The 16,649-nt window shown below is 34.2% G+C and overlaps 9 protein-coding genes across 9 annotated transcripts; 2 read left to right on the top strand and 7 right to left on the bottom strand.

The window, feature by feature from the left end:
• Nucleotides 1–239: 239 nt before the first annotated feature.
• On the bottom strand, nucleotides 240–2,772 carry RO3G_12805 (uncharacterized protein; the record flags this gene model as incomplete). The annotated part of the gene is made up of 10 exons (XM_067667389.1): nucleotides 240–390; nucleotides 435–553; nucleotides 606–1,214; nucleotides 1,268–1,515; nucleotides 1,629–1,783; nucleotides 1,828–1,958; nucleotides 2,010–2,120; nucleotides 2,308–2,575; nucleotides 2,629–2,660; nucleotides 2,710–2,772. The coding sequence occupies 10 exons, from the start codon at nucleotides 2,770–2,772 to the stop codon at nucleotides 240–242; spliced, it is 1,887 nt and encodes a 628-aa protein (XP_067523490.1).
• Nucleotides 2,773–3,355: 583 nt separating this feature from the next.
• Nucleotides 3,356–3,787, top strand: RO3G_12804 (mitochondrial 37S ribosomal protein mS23; the record flags this gene model as incomplete). Its single annotated transcript, XM_067667388.1, has 1 exon — nucleotides 3,356–3,787. One exon carries the CDS (start codon nucleotides 3,356–3,358, stop codon nucleotides 3,785–3,787), a length of 432 nt encoding a protein of 143 aa, XP_067523489.1.
• Nucleotides 3,788–4,095: 308 nt separating this feature from the next.
• Nucleotides 4,096–5,982, bottom strand: RO3G_12803 (uncharacterized protein; the record flags this gene model as incomplete). Its single annotated transcript, XM_067667387.1, has 6 exons — nucleotides 4,096–5,040; nucleotides 5,115–5,193; nucleotides 5,248–5,403; nucleotides 5,448–5,547; nucleotides 5,599–5,902; nucleotides 5,980–5,982. The coding sequence occupies 6 exons, from the start codon at nucleotides 5,980–5,982 to the stop codon at nucleotides 4,096–4,098; spliced, it is 1,587 nt and encodes a 528-aa protein (XP_067523488.1).
• Nucleotides 5,983–6,645: 663 nt separating this feature from the next.
• RO3G_12802 (uncharacterized protein) lies at nucleotides 6,646–7,415 on the bottom strand (the record flags this gene model as incomplete). Its single annotated transcript, XM_067667386.1, has 4 exons — nucleotides 6,646–6,992; nucleotides 7,041–7,119; nucleotides 7,192–7,298; nucleotides 7,412–7,415. 4 exons carry the CDS (start codon nucleotides 7,413–7,415, stop codon nucleotides 6,646–6,648), a joined length of 537 nt encoding a protein of 178 aa, XP_067523487.1.
• A 399-nt stretch (nucleotides 7,416–7,814) lies between these two features.
• Nucleotides 7,815–9,864, top strand: RO3G_12801 (uncharacterized protein; the record flags this gene model as incomplete). Its single annotated transcript, XM_067667385.1, has 8 exons — nucleotides 7,815–7,972; nucleotides 8,031–8,179; nucleotides 8,311–8,339; nucleotides 8,392–8,445; nucleotides 8,498–8,917; nucleotides 8,964–9,399; nucleotides 9,507–9,676; nucleotides 9,778–9,864. 8 exons carry the CDS (start codon nucleotides 7,815–7,817, stop codon nucleotides 9,862–9,864), a joined length of 1,503 nt encoding a protein of 500 aa, XP_067523486.1.
• Nucleotides 9,865–10,042: 178 nt separating this feature from the next.
• On the bottom strand, nucleotides 10,043–10,624 carry RO3G_12800 (uncharacterized protein; the record flags this gene model as incomplete). Its single annotated transcript, XM_067667384.1, has 2 exons — nucleotides 10,043–10,062; nucleotides 10,234–10,624. The coding sequence occupies 2 exons, from the start codon at nucleotides 10,622–10,624 to the stop codon at nucleotides 10,043–10,045; spliced, it is 411 nt and encodes a 136-aa protein (XP_067523485.1).
• A 220-nt stretch (nucleotides 10,625–10,844) lies between these two features.
• Nucleotides 10,845–11,639, bottom strand: RO3G_12799 (uncharacterized protein; the record flags this gene model as incomplete). The annotated part of the gene is made up of 4 exons (XM_067667383.1): nucleotides 10,845–10,887; nucleotides 10,934–11,101; nucleotides 11,173–11,251; nucleotides 11,546–11,639. 4 exons carry the CDS (start codon nucleotides 11,637–11,639, stop codon nucleotides 10,845–10,847), a joined length of 384 nt encoding a protein of 127 aa, XP_067523484.1.
• Nucleotides 11,640–12,690: 1,051 nt separating this feature from the next.
• Nucleotides 12,691–13,203, bottom strand: RO3G_12798 (uncharacterized protein; the record flags this gene model as incomplete). The annotated part of the gene is made up of 3 exons (XM_067667382.1): nucleotides 12,691–12,922; nucleotides 12,974–13,035; nucleotides 13,114–13,203. 3 exons carry the CDS (start codon nucleotides 13,201–13,203, stop codon nucleotides 12,691–12,693), a joined length of 384 nt encoding a protein of 127 aa, XP_067523483.1.
• A 909-nt stretch (nucleotides 13,204–14,112) lies between these two features.
• On the bottom strand, nucleotides 14,113–15,679 carry RO3G_12797 (mitogen-activated protein kinase HOG1; the record flags this gene model as incomplete). The annotated part of the gene is made up of 9 exons (XM_067667381.1): nucleotides 14,113–14,502; nucleotides 14,557–14,636; nucleotides 14,702–14,930; nucleotides 14,988–15,035; nucleotides 15,093–15,192; nucleotides 15,240–15,283; nucleotides 15,338–15,467; nucleotides 15,520–15,567; nucleotides 15,624–15,679. 9 exons carry the CDS (start codon nucleotides 15,677–15,679, stop codon nucleotides 14,113–14,115), a joined length of 1,125 nt encoding a protein of 374 aa, XP_067523482.1.
• Nucleotides 15,680–16,649: the final 970 nt, after the last annotated feature.

Raw genomic sequence — 16,649 nt, 5'->3', positions numbered from 1 at the left:
TTATACAGAGATAAATGAAATTCGGTTCATAAATATTATTAAACTATTTATTTTACATAAAATCCTTGACTTTCTAATATCGCTGTATACAGCATCCTTTTTAGTTTTTCTTTTGTATGATATTTATATAATACAAGTTGGTTAAAACATGTATGTGCAGATGGCAATCTATAATCATTAGATCATGGTTGATTTGTAACTCTCCGCTTTAATTTTTTTTTTTTTTTTTTTTTTAATTTTTACCTGTCGCTATCACCATTATTGCCGCAAGTGATTTTCAGATGCATTTGAGTTGCCCCAGTAGCTGGTATACGATCACTTCCAGTGACAAACATAAGTAATTTACGTTGCATTTTGGGTTCCATAGCCTTTATAATGCTCCAGAAATTACTATTAAATATGAGTACCATTCCACATCATATCATCTTTCTTACATTATTGTTTCTTCATTCTCATCAAAGCCAATATATTCAGTTTGACTCTTTAAATCATCTATTTCCAATGGTCCATCACTTCCTCTGACAAGTAATTCAATTTCTTCAGGTTGAAAAATCTTTGAAAAGAAGTATTAGTCTTGAAGAAATATAGCTTTTTTTAATATTTACAGAAAGAGCATTTCCACCACAAACATGATAGAAGCCACGTTTAAAGGCACCAAACTGTCTTTCTACACTTGTGTTTAATACAAAATCGGCGTACAAAGAAACAAACTGCTGCCTGTTTTCTTTTGTAACCATGATATGCTCTCCATTGGGTATAAGGGGTATACATATTCTTTGTCCAAATTTATCAATTTCTGCCACAAATGAACGGCAAAATATATTTTCTACATCGCCATCAAACTCAAGCAATTGATCAAACCCTCTTTTCAACGCAGGACGAAATGAACCCAAGTCAGAGAGACCAACAGGCATGTTCAGTAATTTCTTATAGCAAGCTGTGGGTAAGTGGATATCAAGGATGGTGGAGTTATAGATAGCGAGCCCCAAGACAACACCGACAAGAAAGAATTGATCTTCATTCTCAAAGCTGGCTGGATTAAACCAACATAGATTGGAATCTTCATCGTAAGTAAACATGCTGTATTGTGGATCAAATAATGAACGGACAAGAAGCAAGAACCATTCCTTTCTTAACCCTCCTGCATCTACACCTTCTTCGCCAATAAACTCAATACGAAGTGATTTCTTTAAATCTAGTTTATTTTGTGCTAGCTGAGTTTTTAAGAGTTATTAAAGGTCCCGCATACATTTGTGTTATATCTTACTTGTCTTAGTGAGTCTTCAATGAGGTTATCTCTTGAAACTCTTAATATTAGATAGGGCATAGACGTCTTTTGGTAAAATAACATATTGAAGAAGGCCTCCCTCCACTTTGTTTCCATTTGTTGCTTTGCATCAATTTCTACGATTTTCATCTTTGATCCCATGCTGATCAAGAAGGGATATTGACAAAAGGCGAACTTTCCAGTAACTGATTGCCAGGATTTAAAGTCTCCCATTAGGTCAATGTAGTCTACCATTGTATTATAAAAAGTACATATTGTCACTTTGTTTGATTGATTATTAGCGGTGACTATAGCCAAGTCTTGTTAAATATAATGAGAATAGATAATTATCTTATATTACATAATAATGCCATGACTCTCGCAGCACTTGCCATTTTCCAGTCTGATTCATAAAATGTGGATAAATTTAGTTGATTTCCTCTTGCTCTTGATATTCGATGATTTAAAAATGAGTGTATAAGCTCAATCTTGGCTATAAACTCTTTATAAGGATAACTACATATAAAGTCAATCCTTGTTTTGCTATGATGCCTATTTACCTTGCTAGCCATTTTATTAAAGCATAGTGACATTCATGATTTAAACAGCTAAGGATACCAAATATTCTTTTAAGTAAATTATGATGATACTTTGTCTCTGCAGGAAAGTTATGCTGTGCCAATAAGGGATTCTATACATGCTGTTACATATACACATACACAAATGTATTGCTAATTATTACTTCTAATATGATTAATAAAAACCGAATATCACCCATTTTACGTAAAGGAACAGCAGGTCTTTTTAGTAGACGATCTGTTGCAGACATCATAGCTCGAATAACATTCACAGGCTAATGATATATAAATTATGATGGAAATTATTTAAGCACCTTATTTTACCAGACTTAGTATTATTCTATATGCATCTCGGACGTCACTCATATCGATCCCACTACAATCCAAAGTGGTTTCTTGTCCCTACATTCTTTCATTCATCAGCCCAACGTACGTTTAAAAAAACCTTTCTTCTCATTTTACATTTAAAAAACTGTGATTTAAGCAGACCCAGCTGCTAAATGCATTTTCTAGTAATTCCTCGATTGGTTCATAAATTCTTTCACGCTCCTTATCACTACTACATTTCTTGGTCTTTTCCTTTTGTTTGCAGCCATAGATGGCCTTCTTTAATGATCGAAGTGTTAGCGGTTGATTTGAGAGCTGATCTCGAATATGAGGTTTCAAATCATTAATCGTATCACAACCAGGGCAACGAAATCGTGATACAGTTTGTGGATATCTCAATTCACTGCTTTACACATAAGCATGTTTTATCACACAAAAAACAGCTATTGGTTTTACCTATTGCAACACATACAGCTTCCCAGAGTTGTCTATAAATGGAATAAATATTCACTTTTATCAACATGCATAGATATTTACTAAGTTATTGCTTTCTGATGAGGAAGCATCTGCTGAAGAACTGGGAGTAAGATTAGGTGACATTTGTCTGGTGTTCAACAGCCGTTTATTCTCCAAAGTGTTTTTCCCTGAATTAGTGAGCAAAAATTCTTCGAGATCTGTCATAAATAAATAATAAAAGAGAAAAGAGAAAAGAGAAATAAAAAGGAAAAGTAAATTTTAGGGTTTATTTATGCTTCTGGACTCGAAATCCATACCAAAAAAGCATAAAGCACGCCTTGAGTATATGCATAAATATATATATAAAGAAATGGTAAGTAACCTGGTAAGGTTCATCAAGCTTCTTTATAAAGTTACTATTTATTTTCTACTTTTTATTTTTCCTTCATTTTTTCCTGTTTAAATATATAATAAGTTTGAAAGTTAGACAAAGCGACACCACAACTCTCAATCCCGGATACTTGTTCATCTTCTTTTCACAAGTCAACAAAAGCAGCTTTTGATGTGAGTAGGTCTACAGATATGAGAAATTCGCAGTTTGATTTATTCAGCTTTACTAGGAATGCTTTACATAAGCCACCGCGGAACAATGATTGGCCGTGGTTCACACAGGCACACTTTTTTTTTTGAGAGACTGGGGGGTATATCCTTCTTTTTGTAAAGCAACATGGCCTATCGTCCAGCACCCATCAAGATCGCTAAACATGTATCCAGTCTATTAAAAGGACGATTGATGAAGCAACCTCCTGTTTGGCTTCCTGTCGTACAGTCAATTCCTCCTGGACCCAGTATTATTCGTTCTCAAAACGAGCAAGTCAATGTCTCTGGACAATCAGAATTAGAAAAGGCTTTATTCACACAACAACAGACCAAAACCCGCCTTCGTCATTCTCAAAAGCACTTGCGTACACCACCACCTCGACCTCGCGCTATTGTCTATCCTGAAGATAAATTGAGAAAGCAATTTTATAAGGATCATCCTTTTGAACTTGCTAGACCTAAAGTGTTGGTTGAAAACGAATTAGGTGTTAATCGTACCGATTTTAGTAAACTCATGTTGGACGGTATGCATCCTTCTCAAATTGACGGCGAAGCGTAAGTTTAAAGAATAAATAAAAGATGAGAATATACTAATGGGTGAATATACAGTGTGATCAAGTATCAACTCTATTTAATGGTGAACGAAAAGATGCCAGAAAGAAAAGCATATGCCAAGGCAACATCAGAATTTTATGAAATTAGAGCACGACAGGAAGAAGAAGAGAGAAAGGCTAAAGAAAAGATGAATAATGTATTAAATCATGTTTCAAGAAAGTGGACTCAAAGGGGTATATACCTTGAAGAAAGAGCTTTGAGAGAAGGTCAAATAGCAGATTCACAATTTTAGACATCTTTATAAATAAACTTTTATTTTTCTTCTTCTTTTTCTTCTTCATATGGCATAACAAGCGATAGACGGACAGCGAGACGATATTCAAAATCATAACGCTGATTATAATCAACTGCTTTTTTCCAGATCTGTTGGCTTTTGTCTTGATTGCCAAGTATCCAACATGCAACACCTGCTTCCCATAGAGCATAAGGTGCTGTCCAGGTATCATCCGTTATATAGTCACCGTGATCTAGAACCCAATTGAGATCAAGTGTTGTTTCTTCCGGTCGTCCAAGTACGTTTAAAATAGATGACTTGGTTACGTACAGTGAAGCAATTTCATTAAAATAATCTGGTAATGGCTTATCTGTCGCAATTTCTTTCATACGTTCCTCTTGCTCCAGCTGTTCGCATCGTTGAATAGCAATCAATCCGTGATCGATGCGTTTCAAGGCCATCTGAAGTAATTCGTGTGTCATGAAAGGAAACAGGTTCCAGAGACACATAAATTCAAGTGCAGGAACAAAGAAATCCAAGTTTTGGTATCCACTTTTTTGAAATAGACTTGTCTTGCGAAGCACATAAGCATCTACGTCAGATAGTCGCCCAGCAAACTTTTTGGTGATTAGTTTGGGTACCTCTGCAAACAGAATCACAGCCTGAGCACGCTCACCCATCATCTCATAACATGCTCCCTGAGCATATCGGCAGAATGCAGATGACCAGTAGTTTTGCTCGTAAAGGTCATCAAACGCATTGGCTGCACGGTGCCAATTACCTGTGATCATATGGTTGATGGCTATCTCAAATCGGCAAGCGTTTGTCAGAGCTACTTGAGCCCATTCGTTGCGGCTGAACTCTGCTGTATACATAAAAGACTGCGTGGACAGTGGTAGATCCGACCCTAAGCGAGCCATCATGCCTGCAAAGAATAAATAAAGAATAGAATCTGGATGAGATTGTTGAGCTCTTAACAAGACCTAATGTAAAAGGAATTAGTACTTGGTTGTTTACAAGCCTTTTTTTTTTTTTTTTTTTTTTTTTTTTTTTTTACATCCATTGCTTCCTTTTTATATGTTTCTGAAAGAATTCGTGGGGCAAATGAGATGGCAGTGGAATAAAATACTAATAACCTACACATAAGCTAAGTAATATTTCCTTTTTCTCTATTTTTTTTGTATGCTTACATAATGGCAGCCATAGAAGATTTAATTCGTTTATCTTCAATACATTGGTTCAATAAACTAAAGCCAAGTTGTCTATCGGGTTTCCAACCAACAGCAGAGATTGCATGTAACACTTTTGCAGGTAAAAGTGATAATATCAAATGAACAGACCCAATGCTATTTTAAATCAGTTAAAGTATATTTGTAAAGCACATATATACCCAAACTGAAGGCAAGACACTGTGTCTTTATCCATAAATGCTAAATAATCTGTCCCCATCTTTTGATACTCCTGCCATACACATTTATAGGATCTATAGGCTAAATAGAATATTGGAACCACAAGTGGTTTTTCATAGTATACATGCTTACCTCTTTCTAGATTCAGCGCACATTTGAAATATCCTAAAACTGACTCCTGTAATAAATGTAGTATGGCAATCTGAAGTGAGCATTCTGCTTCAATTACCAGTGCCCTTAATGCCCCATTAGGCACATAATCTGTCGAAGGCCGTGTTGATGGAGAGGCCTTATTACTTCTTAGATAATTATAGTAATTAGATATATAACTAGTAATTTTTGATGTTCCTTTGGCGGTTCCTGATTGAGCAGAGGCGATGGTATACGTCGCATTAAGAGCTTTAAGTGCCACATCATAATCTTGTTCTTCAGAGGTCTGTATGTATAATACATAAAAATGAATGTCTATAAGCAAAAAGCTAGATTCCTTCTCTCTCTCTCTTCCATACTTACCATAATAGCTAAAAAGAAAAAGCAAAAAAAAATCAACAGCTATTCAAACAAAGCGCTATTATTTTGATTACCTTTTAGGAAGGCCATTGAAGACAGTGCCAATGCATTCAATGGATCTCTATGTTGTACAGAATAAGCAACAAAAATCAAGATTATAATCCTTACTGTACCGATCTGCCTTTTCTTCAAAAATAGCTTTTGCATACATGAATTGGTTGTCAAGTAGATATTCAATGCCTTGTAATATAGATTCATCTATAAAAGTAGCTTCGTGTAAGAAAAAATAAAATAAAAAAAACAAACTCACTTTCTTTTTCTTGTTCTCTTGGTGTCAACGTGTTGGCAGTAATCTCCCCAACTCTGATCTCGATTAGATTCGCATTTGAATTTCCAAGATTCTGTCTTTTGTCGTCTAAAGATAATTTATTCAAGGGACGAGGGATAAACTGTCTTTCTGGAATATCATTAATTTGCTCTTTTAAAACCTTGGTAATCTCTTCAAGTCTCAGTTCAGTTGCTCCAGTTGACATTAGCTTACAAAGAAAGAAAAGAAAAACGAAAAATGAAAAACCTCTCTTCTCTCACTATAAATAAAACGCGGGAGAAAAAGTTAGATTGTGTGTAACTCCATGTGAAATACACTTTTTATTCTGGGGAAACAAATAACTAGTATCTTCTACCGCCACGCTCTCTTGATCTGTCTCTTCCACGATATCTATCTCCACCTCCACCACCTCGATCTCTATAACCTCTTGGACTTCTACTTCTGGAACGCATGCGGGATTTCCTTCTCTCATCGTCTCTTCTATTATAGCTTCCGTGTCTGCTGTAACCACGATCATGGTAACCACGGTCTCGGTGGGAACTACTTGAACGACTTGGCTTCTGTTCTCTTCCACCTAATCCTCCACCCAATCGACGAGGCTTCCATCCTTTAACAGTACGAGCACGTTCAACATCGACTAATATACGACGTCCAAGTATTTTTAATCCATCTGCGTCCTTGTATGCCGCTATAAAACAGTTAGTCGTTCATTATATATGATTCTATCTCTACAAACCACGCATATCTTTTTCTCTTTCAAATTCTATAAAAGCATAACAACGAGACTTGCCATTTTCATCACGAATAAGACGAATCTATGTAACTATAATTAAAAACTTTTTTTTTTCTTTGAATCCAAGACTTGCCTTTTTAATATGACCATAAACTTCAAATTCCTTTTGTAAATCACTCTCTGTTAATTCAGGACTAAGATGAGTAACAAAAAGGGTATTAAAAGGATCTCCAGTAATGTTTGCGTCCTTTTCGGGATCATCTAAATAATACATGTGAACATGTAAGTATAATTATATTTTTTTTTGTAATTTACATTCTGCCAAAGCTTTCTGTAAATCTTCTTCTGCTTTTTTCCTTTTCATTTCAGCCTACGCATATACGCTGTCAGAAATTTAGTACATGCAAATAACTCGGTATACCTTTTCTTTGCGCTTTTCTGCCAATGATTTCCAAGGCACATAATCTGGGTCATGATTTCTTAATTCTGGAACATATGACGCGATGCCTGTCACTATACAACCCACACGTTTCTGTGGGTCTTTATCCAAAGGGGGATAATAAGGCAAAGGAGGTCTTGGCGCAAATAATTTAAGTAAATTGGGTGGAAGCTTATCGGTCATCTTTCTCTCGAAAGGAAAAAAAAAAGAAAAAAATGTATGCGTTTTTCCACTGAATAATTAGGTGTTGTGACTGTGGCTTTTATTGTGAATTTTTGATTGGTTTAATAGTAATGAGTTTTTTCTCTCTTTCCCTCTCGTCTTTTTCATCATTAATAATGTCAGCAACGCAACAAGGAACAAAGCTATATCCTGGTATAACAAGACCTTTGTCTTTAGAAGGACCAACAGAATACGACATTCATCTCACTAAAGAATTACAAAAAACATTGATGCTATATGGATTATATGATTCAGAAGAAACAGCCAAGTTACGGTAATAAAACAATTCATTTTTTCTTCATTTTATTTACTTTTTTACTATTATTATTTAGAGAACATGTATTAAAATCCTTGGATGAAATGACGAAAAAATTTGTTCAATTTGTATATGAAAGACAAGGCTTTTCAAAAGAACAAGCAGTGAAAGCAGGTGGGAAAATATTTACTTATGGAAGTTACCGTCTAGGTGTTAATGCAAAAGGTAAAAAAAAAAAGAAGAGACGTAGAACTGGAAAAGTAAAACTTGATTAGATGCGGACATTGATACTTTATGTGTATTTCCTAAACATGTTGCAAGAGAAGACTTTTTTACAGTGATGTTATCGCTTTTAGCATCAAACGAACAAATCAAAGATATCACAGTAATACACCATTGGCATACTTTTTTTTCTATAGCTCACATCATTTTAATAGCCTGTTACTGATGCCTTTGTGCCGGTCATTAAATTCAAATATAGTGGCATTCCTGTAAGTTTCATGCATACCAAATCATATTTCCTTTATTAACATTGACAAATAGATTGATTTTGTTTGTGCAAGATTAAACTTGGAAGAGATATCTGAAGATATTGATTTAAAAGATCCAGAAATACTACGAGGCCTTGATGCTCACTCAATTCGAAGCATCAATGGTACAAGAGTAGCAGATGATATTCTCAGCCTTGTACCTAACATGGATACGTTTAGAGCTACATTACGTTGTATCAAATTATGGGCAACGAGGAAAGCAGTTTATTCCAATGTCCTCGGTTTTTTAGGAGGTGTTGCATGGGCCATTTTAGTAGCTCGCGTATGCCAATTATACCCTCATGCCTCTGCAAGTACGTTGATAAGCAAGTTCTTTCATATACTTACTTCTTGGTCATGGCCATCACCTGTCATGTTGAAAGCGGTTGAAGATGGGCCTGCTTTTGCAAATACCAAGCCGTGGAATCCAAAGGTAAGAATAGATGCTTGTAAAAAATAGAATACTGAGTATTTTGCAGCTGAATCCAACAGATCGTAGTCACCGTATGCCTGTGATTACACCTTCCTATCCTAGTATGTGCACTACACACAATGTCACTCAATCTACACAACGCATCATTACAGGTGAGATCAAGCAGGCAGCTAAGATTGTAGACAAGATTATGGCTGGATCAGCTAAATGGCCTCAATTGTTTGAAGCACACAGCTTTTTTAAAATGTATCGACAGTATCTTCAGATTACTGTAGTTGCTGATAATTATGAACTTCAACTTAAATGGACTGGATTAGTAGAAGCGAGATTAAGACAGCTTGTGATAAAATTAGAAGCGATACATTCAGTAATGCAAGTGCATCCGTTTATGGACGGATTTAGTGAGACTTGTCTGTATCGAACGTCAACAGATAAAGTGACTGTCAGTCAAGGAGAAAAATATGACAATAACCGAACGATTGGTAAAAAAGTTTATACAAAGACTTTTTATATTGGATTATATGTTAGACCAGTCTCAGGTTTATAATAAAGGAGAAAAGATGTTGTGCATACTAAAGTAAATATGTAGGCAAAATGAAGATGGAGGTTGATGTTACGATCCCTATTGAAGAATTTAAAAGAATGTGTAGATCTTGGACAGAGTATGATTATCGACATATGGGAGTTGAGATTGACCGACTTGAACAGTCTGATCTACCAAAGGATGTTACTGCCTTAGGCAAAAGAAAAATATTAGAGGTAATAAGATAGTAGTGAATTAGACATATACAAATATACATAAATATATATATTCACATACAACGGTGCCTTGTTGATAATATAAACCTTATTTTTTATAGTCAAATGTGATATCAACTACCAACAAGATAGCAAAGAGAGATGAAGGAACTGAATTGCTCACAGCAACTACAACCGTTGTGTTGTAAAAAAAATAAGTATATAATATTTATATACTCACTTACTACTTAGATTAAAGAATAGCACAAAGAGAAAGAGAAAAAGTATGTAAAAATTTTTTATAACTTTTCTCTTTCTTTTTTTGCCCCACTTGGGCATAAAACAAAAAGATGAATAAATATTCTTCTAGGCTTTTATTATTAAGTATTAAATGCTATGTTTTTGTGCTATTGTATAATGAATATTACACCAACTTTTAAAATCTCTGCATTCTATTGCTGCTGATTGAACCATTTTATCATATTTTGCAATGTTCATAGACCAATCTTCACATAATTTGGGTTTAATGGAATCGAATAATCGTTGTAGACACTCTAGCATGATATCTCCATTTTTACCGTACCAACCTATTGGTGCCGAACGATGAGATGATTCGATATGTGTGACATTTTCTATTTCTTTTATCATGGAGCTTAATTGTGAAGCGATTTTAAGATTGATGTTTCTTGTTTGCAGTGAGACAGTTAAACGCATCATCCAAATGGATAAATTGGGTCCTACATCTTGAATGCCGCCTCCACCTTCAACAAACTCAATGTAGCCTCCAGGTTTTGTGACTCTTATTATTTCAGGTATCATTAATTCCCAATCGCTTTGGTTGTATTTGAATAGAGCATCATGTTGAGTGACATAATCAAAAGTGTTGTCTGGGAATGCAAGACCAGTAGAAAGGTCCATTAATCGAAAATGACAATTAGCAGGTGGATGACTAGTTTCTTGCTTAGTCATTATTGATGCTTACTGTGATTAGTGTACCTTATTGGATATATAACTACATCTGTTGCAGTAAAATGAGATTTTGGATATTGTTTTGCCATGTCTAAGATCCACCAGCCAGGACCTGCTCTATAAAAAGAGGATATAAAAAAGTGCATTCATGAAATCAATCTTTTTTTTTTTATTCCTTACGACACATCAAGTACTTTGATACCCTTTTCTAATAATTTTTTTACGGGTGCAAAGTATGGTTGAGGGAATAAGGATCTATTGTTCTATTTGTTATTATCAGCATCGTTTATATATTATTATCATGTTTACTTGAATAACAGTTGATTTATTTGCAATCTTTCAATCTCTTCATCATCGCAAGGTAAGAATTGTTCACTTGGTTTTTTACTTTGTCTATAATTTCTTCCTTCAATATATTCAAACTGTTTTATTGGGAATTTGGGTTCTATCAGTGCTTCTTCTGGTTCTGCTTTTGGTCTGTTATCAAACTGTTATTTCCTTGTCTTTTTTTTTTTCTTTTTTTTTTTTGTTTAAATAATGACCAATACCCTTTAGAACTATAACTACTTTTGGTGAATTGTGTTGTCCTTGATAGAACTGAAAAAGGTCCCATCATTCCTTCTCTCTCTTTAATTTACAAAAAAAATAAAAAAAAAAAAATATAAATAAATAAATGAAAATATGTATAAAAAAAGATAATTACTGTGAGTGTTGAAAATATAGAAAGGAAGGAAAATAGGCAGATGGTTACACGGTCTGCAAGTGAAAAAGAAGACGCAATGAAATTAATTTACAACTCATTCTGTAAACGACTCTTTATGAAAAACAAAAATAAACATGATTCAGTATGTAATAATAAAGACAGTATTTGTATAAAGGAGTGGATATCGTCATAGTTTATTCCTTTTTTTTTTTCCTTACTTTTCTGTGTTTTAATTGTATAATTGATAGTACTATTTATGAGCAGTGAATATTGTAAACTGCCCTGATTGGTAGACTCAATCTTGACTAGCATGTGGTTGATCGACTACGTTCTATTCCTTGCTCTCAGATGTGTAACTCTTTAGAGAGAGAGAGAATGAATGAAAAGGGGAAGCATGTGTTTAAATAGATTCATTTGATTGGTTGAATCCTATATAGTAGTAACTCTGTAACAATAATTCATTAAAATGGACAAATAAGTTATCTTTTTTGTAACCAATAGCTCACACAAATTGTAAATTAAAGATTCAAATGTGTTTGGTTGAGGAATGTCTTTATATACACACAATTTTAGAGTAGTCAAAGAGAAACAAATTTCATCTATGAAGAATCAAGCTGGGTGAGATGGATTTTCTGTTACAATGCTTGATCATTTTAAAATGACGTTAGAATAAGCTTACTGTGACCTCCTGATTATGATTACCATCCAGAAAATGTTTGTGCGAGATTTCCCAAACTACTCACCATTTCAAAATGCGTTCTTTACAAGTTTACTATTCTTTTTTTTTTTTTTTGACAAAGAGAATTAAAAAAGTATTAGTTGTAAAAAATAAAAATAAAAAACAAAGGCTCATAGAAACTATGACCTGTACTAAAAAAAATGCTTGTGAAGAAATCAAGGTAGTTTCCAAAGACGCATGTTTTATATAATATATCAAAGATTTGACATTTTTAAAGAGTCAACTTTTTTTTTTCGCACTGCCAGCTCAGCATTTCTTGAGTTTTTCATAATATGAACTTAAGATTAAAGACGATTCTGCTTTAAATATTGACAATAAAGATGCTAAAGAAATAGAAAAAAGACGAAATAGAAGAAGATTAAGTTGAGAAAATGAAATAGCAAAAGTTAGAAGATAGGCTTTGTGTATCACATTAGCTCTTTTTCAAAGCTGTCAACCTATCTGTATTTTTCATTACAACTTATCCAAAGAGAGAGAGAGAGCGTGTATAGTATTGCTAAAAGGCTGGAAGAATTTTGTTAATTTTGTGAAGGCTCCAATAGTAAACATAAAGTATTGAGTGTGAATTCAAAAATAAGTAATCAATGATGGTTGTATCAAGGCTTGTGTTACTCTTATGTTTTATTATTGTTTTCTAAAGAAACCCAAAGACCATCGACTTGATCTCTTTTCTTGCTTCTCTTGTTGTTGATCTTCATTGGAAGCATCTTTTTGTTTTTGTAATAAAGTATTTTGTTCTAAAAGTGATATTTGTTGAATTTTGACTTGTGAAGGCTCATAACCCTGAGTAGAAGCAATTTGAAACCATTCTTTAGCTACGGCCAAGTCTCTAGGAACTCCTTCACCGTGTAAAAACCTGTAGTGATGTTCATTAGCACAGAATATAATAAACACTACTCATGCTTACATTTCACCAATCATATGTTGAGCATAAGGATAAGGTGTATCTGATTGATTAGAAGATGCAGCCTTTTGATAATATTCAAATGCTTTTTGATAATCTTGTTCCACTCCCCATCCATTTCTATACATATCTCCCAAACATACTTGACAGTAGGGTATATTAGTTGCTGTATTTGATGTACAACATTGGTATGCTCTTTCATAATCTTTTGCCACATTGCCTTGTCCGTTCATATAAACCGCCACTTGCTCCTCTAATGCTACACTGAATCCTTGTTTGGCGGACTGATCTAACCATTTGAGAGCTTCTTTTGAATCTTGTTCAATGCCTTTTCCCTTCAAATAAAGGTGTCCCACAATATATTGACAATATTTATCATTCGACAGTGCTCCTTCTTTAGCATATCGAAACGCACGCGTATCGTCTTTGGGCACATCTTCGCTTCCTTCAAAAAAGCTGTAGGCTAAATCCACAATCGCTTGATTACTACCGCACTCAAACGCTCGTTCAAACCAGTGTACAGACTCGCGTGGTTGATGGTACGAATATCTATATCGATCACCATAAATCCTCCCTAATTCACACGCTGCCTCCCCTAATTTGCCTTCTGTCGCTGCATATTTCAAAAATGAAACGCCCTTTTCTAAGTCTTGGCTAAAACCAATTCCTTTTGTATACAAAAGGCCGGCTAAATAGCTTGCACTGACATTCTCTCTTGAATTGATTATGGCAAGTCCACTTGTTTCACGACTGGATGTAAATAAGCCAGAAACAAGATGTAAAGCACTTGAAAGTTGTTTATCGAATACACTGCGCGACCAAATAGTAGATTCAATTTCGTTCTTTGCAACGAGTGGATGATCATCCATGTACAAAATGCTTAATTTTGTTTTTGCTTCCGTATCTTCCTGTTCGCTTGCCCTGGACCTTAAAAAGTTGAGTGCTTCGAGAACAACGTCTAGGTCTTCTGAAGACTGAATAAAGTTAACGCATTGTATGAGTTTCAAGTCTTCTGGTATATTTTCTAATAACTGATGTCGTGGTTCTTCTTCAACCGTCATCTTACAGAGGAAAAAGATTTATATATGCTTAATATAAACTGAGGTTTAAATAAATGTATAAAAAAAGTTTTTTTGGCGAGTTTATTGCTGAGGTTGCATATAAACCCCACTGCTTTGTTCTTCAAGTACAGGACCAGTCAATGGTGTACCCAAATAATTTATAGTGTCTGTATTATCTACATTATGAAAATCCAATATTTCGGAATACATCATCACTTTCCAGGTATCCACAGGTAAATCAGCTTCATTAAAGGACCAATCAAACTTTTCAGGCGCAATAGGTTCATCTGAAGGGTCATGATAGGGTGCCAAATAAGGATGGGATAAAGCTTGCTCTGCTGTGATGCGTTTTCGAGGATCAAAGGTTAACATCTTTTCTAATAAATCAATAGCTTCAGGATCTTGACCAGAGAATCTCTGATTAAATGGAACAGGTTCACATTTAGGAAGGTTTTTTACAAATCTTAATGTCTATTCGTAATGATTATGAATCTTCCGTAATAACGTTTTGTTATGATATCTTACATTTTCACTACAGATAGTAGCAATCACATCATCGGGTGGTGTACCAAGAAGCTCAGTAATGATTGAGAATTGATGAACATCTAATAGTAAAAGTAAATACACACACATACTCTATAAACTACATAAATTATCGATGCAACTTTACGATCTTTTCCGGGGAATAATGGCTTTCCTTCTAACATTTCAGCAAAGATACAACCAGCACTCCAAACATCTACCGCCACGTCATACTTTTGCCAAGTCAGCATGATCTCTGGTGCACGATAATATCTTGTAGACACATAGCCTGTCATTTGAGGATCTTGAATACGCGCTAAACCAAAATCACAAATCTTGAGATCACAATTTTCATTAATTAAAATATTGCTAGGTTTCTTTATGTACATGTGTAAGCAATCTAGTGTTTCTCTATATTTAATTGCTCTACTTACCAGATCTCTGTGGATTACACCAGCAGAATGAACATATTTTAAGCCTCGCTAAATGACAGTGGTGTTAATACAAAGCCAAGTCAAGCAAAAAGAGAATTATCTTACCAGTATTTGATATAAAAAGTATTGAATAAATTGTTTTTCTAACGGTCTAGATTGAAGCAATCTATGTAAATCTGTTCCAAGTAATTCGGTAACAAAATATCTATAATAATTTTAGTATTCTACTTTTATAGTCATACATGTACTTACATGTCTTCTAAAGGAGAGATGAATATATCACTTAAACAAATAATCTATCATATTTTTTTTTAATTTTATTTTCTTTCCTAATAAAAAAAAAATCTTACATTTTCATGCATTAAAGCCTTTAATAATTTGAGCTCTCGGTATGTCCTTTTTGCTAACACAGGAGCAGAAAAAGGCTTCATAATCTTTTTGATAGCAACGTTCATTCCAGTCAATTGATCTTTGGCAGAACTAGTCAATTGTTATTAACATACAGGTACGTATTGCCTTATTGTACACGTACCACACTAAACCAAATGCTCCCATCCCGACTGGTTGCAAATCAACATATCTACCCAAAGAGCCTTTAGTTCCTTTTTTCTCTGTTTTATTCTTTTTTTTTCTTACCTTGTTGTCACTTCAAAAACAGTACCAAAAATTGAAAGTTTAACGAATTCTGCCATCTAATTATAGTACAAGTAAGCAACAATAAATGAACCTGATGTTATTATTTACTGTAAAGAAAATAAAGTTAAAAAGTAAAATGGGAGAAAAAGAGAAAGGGCTACACATCAGATACACATACAAAAATTTGATCTATAAAAACCTAGGTTGAACACAGCATAAGAAACGTGATGTCATAATTACATCATAGTTTCTTTTTCAGGTTATTCGGATGTTCAAAAGAGAATATCCGAAAGTGAAACATGTTACACTCGCACTGTGCAATTCTTCCCGCTCGAGACTTTACAGAAAGCTTTATTAGTAGTACCTGTACCTAAAGTTCATTGGCCAATAAGAATTTAAATAAACCAGCTGAATTAAGCTGTCAGTGATTCTATAATATTAAAAGAATCCAAAACAGCCCTCATTTCAATTTTTTTTAGTCCTTACAACATCCATTCACTAAACAATTAGTACTACTAAAAACACTACAGATGGCAATGATCAGAAAAACTAATACAATTGTCGTGTAATTTTTTCTCGCGTATATAATAGACTATAACCTTCTTAAACAAATTATTTCAACTTGCCCTGAAGCAAACTAAATAAAACGCGAAGCCGACGATATGGTTACTTCTTTTGTATTATATGTAAACCAGTGATCTTTTTTTTACCTTGTAATGCAGTTCACTCAGCTTGTTTAAAGTTAATCAGATATTAAATTTTATCTTAATTATAGCTTCAATGTTTCGCGACATGCTCGGATCCAATAAAGCAAGATATCCAAGAGAACATCTAGGCTATTATATTGACCCTGATGTAAAGAAAGCTTACAATATGTCAAATAAAATCATGTAAAAACTGGACTTCATCTGTGACTCAAAATAATAATCACTAATGATACACCCGCAAATGAATCATCTGAAACAGACATCAGCCTTGTAAAACTAAGCATCTCTTTTTCATTGATGTCGCTGATAAGTTTAAAAA

Source organism: Rhizopus delemar, genomic scaffold (assembly GCF_000149305.1).
Source record: "Rhizopus delemar RA 99-880 supercont3.11 genomic scaffold, whole genome shotgun sequence".
Classification (NCBI taxonomy): domain Eukaryota; kingdom Fungi; phylum Mucoromycota; class Mucoromycetes; order Mucorales; family Rhizopodaceae; genus Rhizopus; species Rhizopus delemar.
Note: the sequence above shows the minus strand (reverse complement) of the source record. Positions and strands in the feature narration are given on the sequence as shown.